At 45.1% G+C, this 2,211-nt stretch overlaps 1 protein-coding gene across 1 annotated transcript; it reads right to left on the minus strand.

The window, feature by feature from the left end:
* Positions 1-302: 302 nt before the first annotated feature.
* On the minus strand, positions 303-1,208 carry LOC139374183 (syntaxin-11-like). The gene has a single exon (XM_071115196.1). The coding sequence runs from the start codon at positions 1,206-1,208 to the stop codon at positions 303-305; it is 906 nt and encodes a 301-aa protein (XP_070971297.1).
* Between the last annotated feature and the right edge of the window lie 1,003 nt (positions 1,209-2,211).

The following is a 2,211-nucleotide window of genomic DNA, read 5'->3' on the forward strand; positions in this document are numbered from 1 at the left end:
CTCAGTACTAAAGTCCAGAGTATCAAACCTAGAATAGAAAGAGTTCAGACTCTCTGCGAACTCAATGCAATGTTCTTTTGATTGAAAGTGTTGTTTGGTTGGTAGTCCAGAGAGTTTTTAGGCCCTTCTATGCATCCCTCATACAGTATTTCCCTCCTGGCAATGGTTATCCATCGTTACCTGGCCTTATTGCAGGCCAACCTCCCAGTCCCACTGCTTTCTTTAAAAAAAATCATATTATTTACATTAATATCAAGATAATGAATGTATCACATACACAATGTATCAGATGAGATATACAATCATTTGCAACATGGAAAGCAGCAACAGCACAGTTTCTTGATGGGATTGTTCTTGTCATATCTTTTGGCTTTGTTCAGTTGAACCCTGGCACCCGCGATAGGTGCCTCCGTCTTTTGTACGTTGGTCTCGATGTTGTTGAGCACCGCTCCCTGTTCCTCTGTCAGCACAGCCACATCCAGAAACAGCTCTTGAACCCCCTGGATCCTCTTCTCCAGGTCAAGCAGCTCTTTGTGTCTACTAGCGATCTGCGTCAGTGCCGACTGGGTCGTCCCATCAGCCAGGGCGTTGAAGATATTCAACTGCTGTCCGCTCTCCATCATCTCCTCAACCTCCTCAGATGTGACGTCTCTGCCCACAATCGCCATCTGTCTCTGGATCAGTTTCTTACAGTTCTCCCTGTGTCCCAGCTCTGTCTCGTTGTAGTCGAACATCACTTCCCTGAAGGTGGTGCTCAGGTTGGTGTACTGCGTCCGGGCGATGCGTACCACATGGTCAGTGCTACCTCGCTGAACCTCCAGCTTCCTGGTCTCCCTGTTCATCCTGTGTAGCCTCTGCAACACAGCCCCTCCTCTGGCCTTGATGTCTGTTGCAATGTTGTTGGCGTCCCTGATCACATCACTGGTGTCGTCCATAAATGTGTTGTTCAAGGCGTGGTAGTTCTGGTCCCGGAGCTGGGCATGGTCTTCCTGGATCTGTTGGATCTCCTGCCGAACATTTTGGGCCTCCTGGAGGATGCTGTTCAGCTCAGGGTCATTGTCAGGCGCCACTTTTGCTTTGTTCCTGCCCGAATGGGCAGACAGGTCATCTAGGTCCAGGTCCACATTGGTGAAGGCCTCATTGGTGTGACCTCCTCCTCCTCCAGGCTCGTCCAGCGCATCCTGAAGTTGGCCAAATCTGTCTTTCATCTGGAGAGAGAGAGAGAGAGTCAGTGCTAACCAGTGACCCAGCCACTATACCATACCACAAGGCTACCCATCTCCTACCTGTGTTGTCCCTCCTGCCTTGCTGGATTCCAATGCGCCATTCAGGCTTAGGAAATCTATTTATTTGTCAGACATTAAGATTGAAGCACTTCTCAGTAGTTGGTATTTCGACTTAATGTATAAGGGGCTTTCAGGTGTGGCTCCATTGCGCACACTGAATACATTTAAAACTTCTTTGGGATCAGTGTCCCTTCCACAGGACGGTTGAGCTAAAGTAGGCTAATGCGATTAGCATGAGGTTGTAATTTCACCTCCTGCATATGAGGACATATCTAAGGAACTCAGTCAGGGTCTCAACTTGCTTTTGAGAGTTAGAATAGTAGAATACACAAGGGGAAATTTCAAAACTTAATTTGTTGTGCATCAGCAGTCTTCCTAGTGTTATATGTCACTCACTGACAGTCACTCAATTATCCCATGTCAGTTAAAACATTTTAGATTGGTAAATTAGTCTAGTTAGTCTATCCAGTTTCTAAACTTGTGGTAATCTTGCAGTAAAAATGTTTCTGAACCCCATAGCAAAATGTGTAGAATTGCAGGAAATGAGCTGTACAACAGCTGTAAAGCAAACTCATTTGTTTACTTTTTTTTTTGAAAATGTTTTTTTCTGCGAACAGATCCCTCTGTACGTATTACATTCTAGTTTTTAATCCCAGCTATTTTAGTAAATGAAGCCACAGCAACCAATGTGATAATGGCTGGGCTCAACTTCTCTGTCTTTTTAGTCCTGTGGGTCGCATGCTGTAACAGAATGAAGCAAACCTGTGCACATGCACAGATACTGTGTGTGACTGTGTGAATATCTGTGGTGCTGCTGCTCATGGAAAAGTATTTTTGCTGAGACTACCTTTAAGTTAAATGTCAGAATACGCAATACGTGTAGAGAGAAAAGTGAAAGAAAAAGGGAATTAAGTTAAATTCATGC

Source organism: Oncorhynchus clarkii, chromosome 19 (assembly GCF_045791955.1).
Source record: "Oncorhynchus clarkii lewisi isolate Uvic-CL-2024 chromosome 19, UVic_Ocla_1.0, whole genome shotgun sequence".
Classification (NCBI taxonomy): domain Eukaryota; kingdom Metazoa; phylum Chordata; class Actinopteri; order Salmoniformes; family Salmonidae; genus Oncorhynchus; species Oncorhynchus clarkii.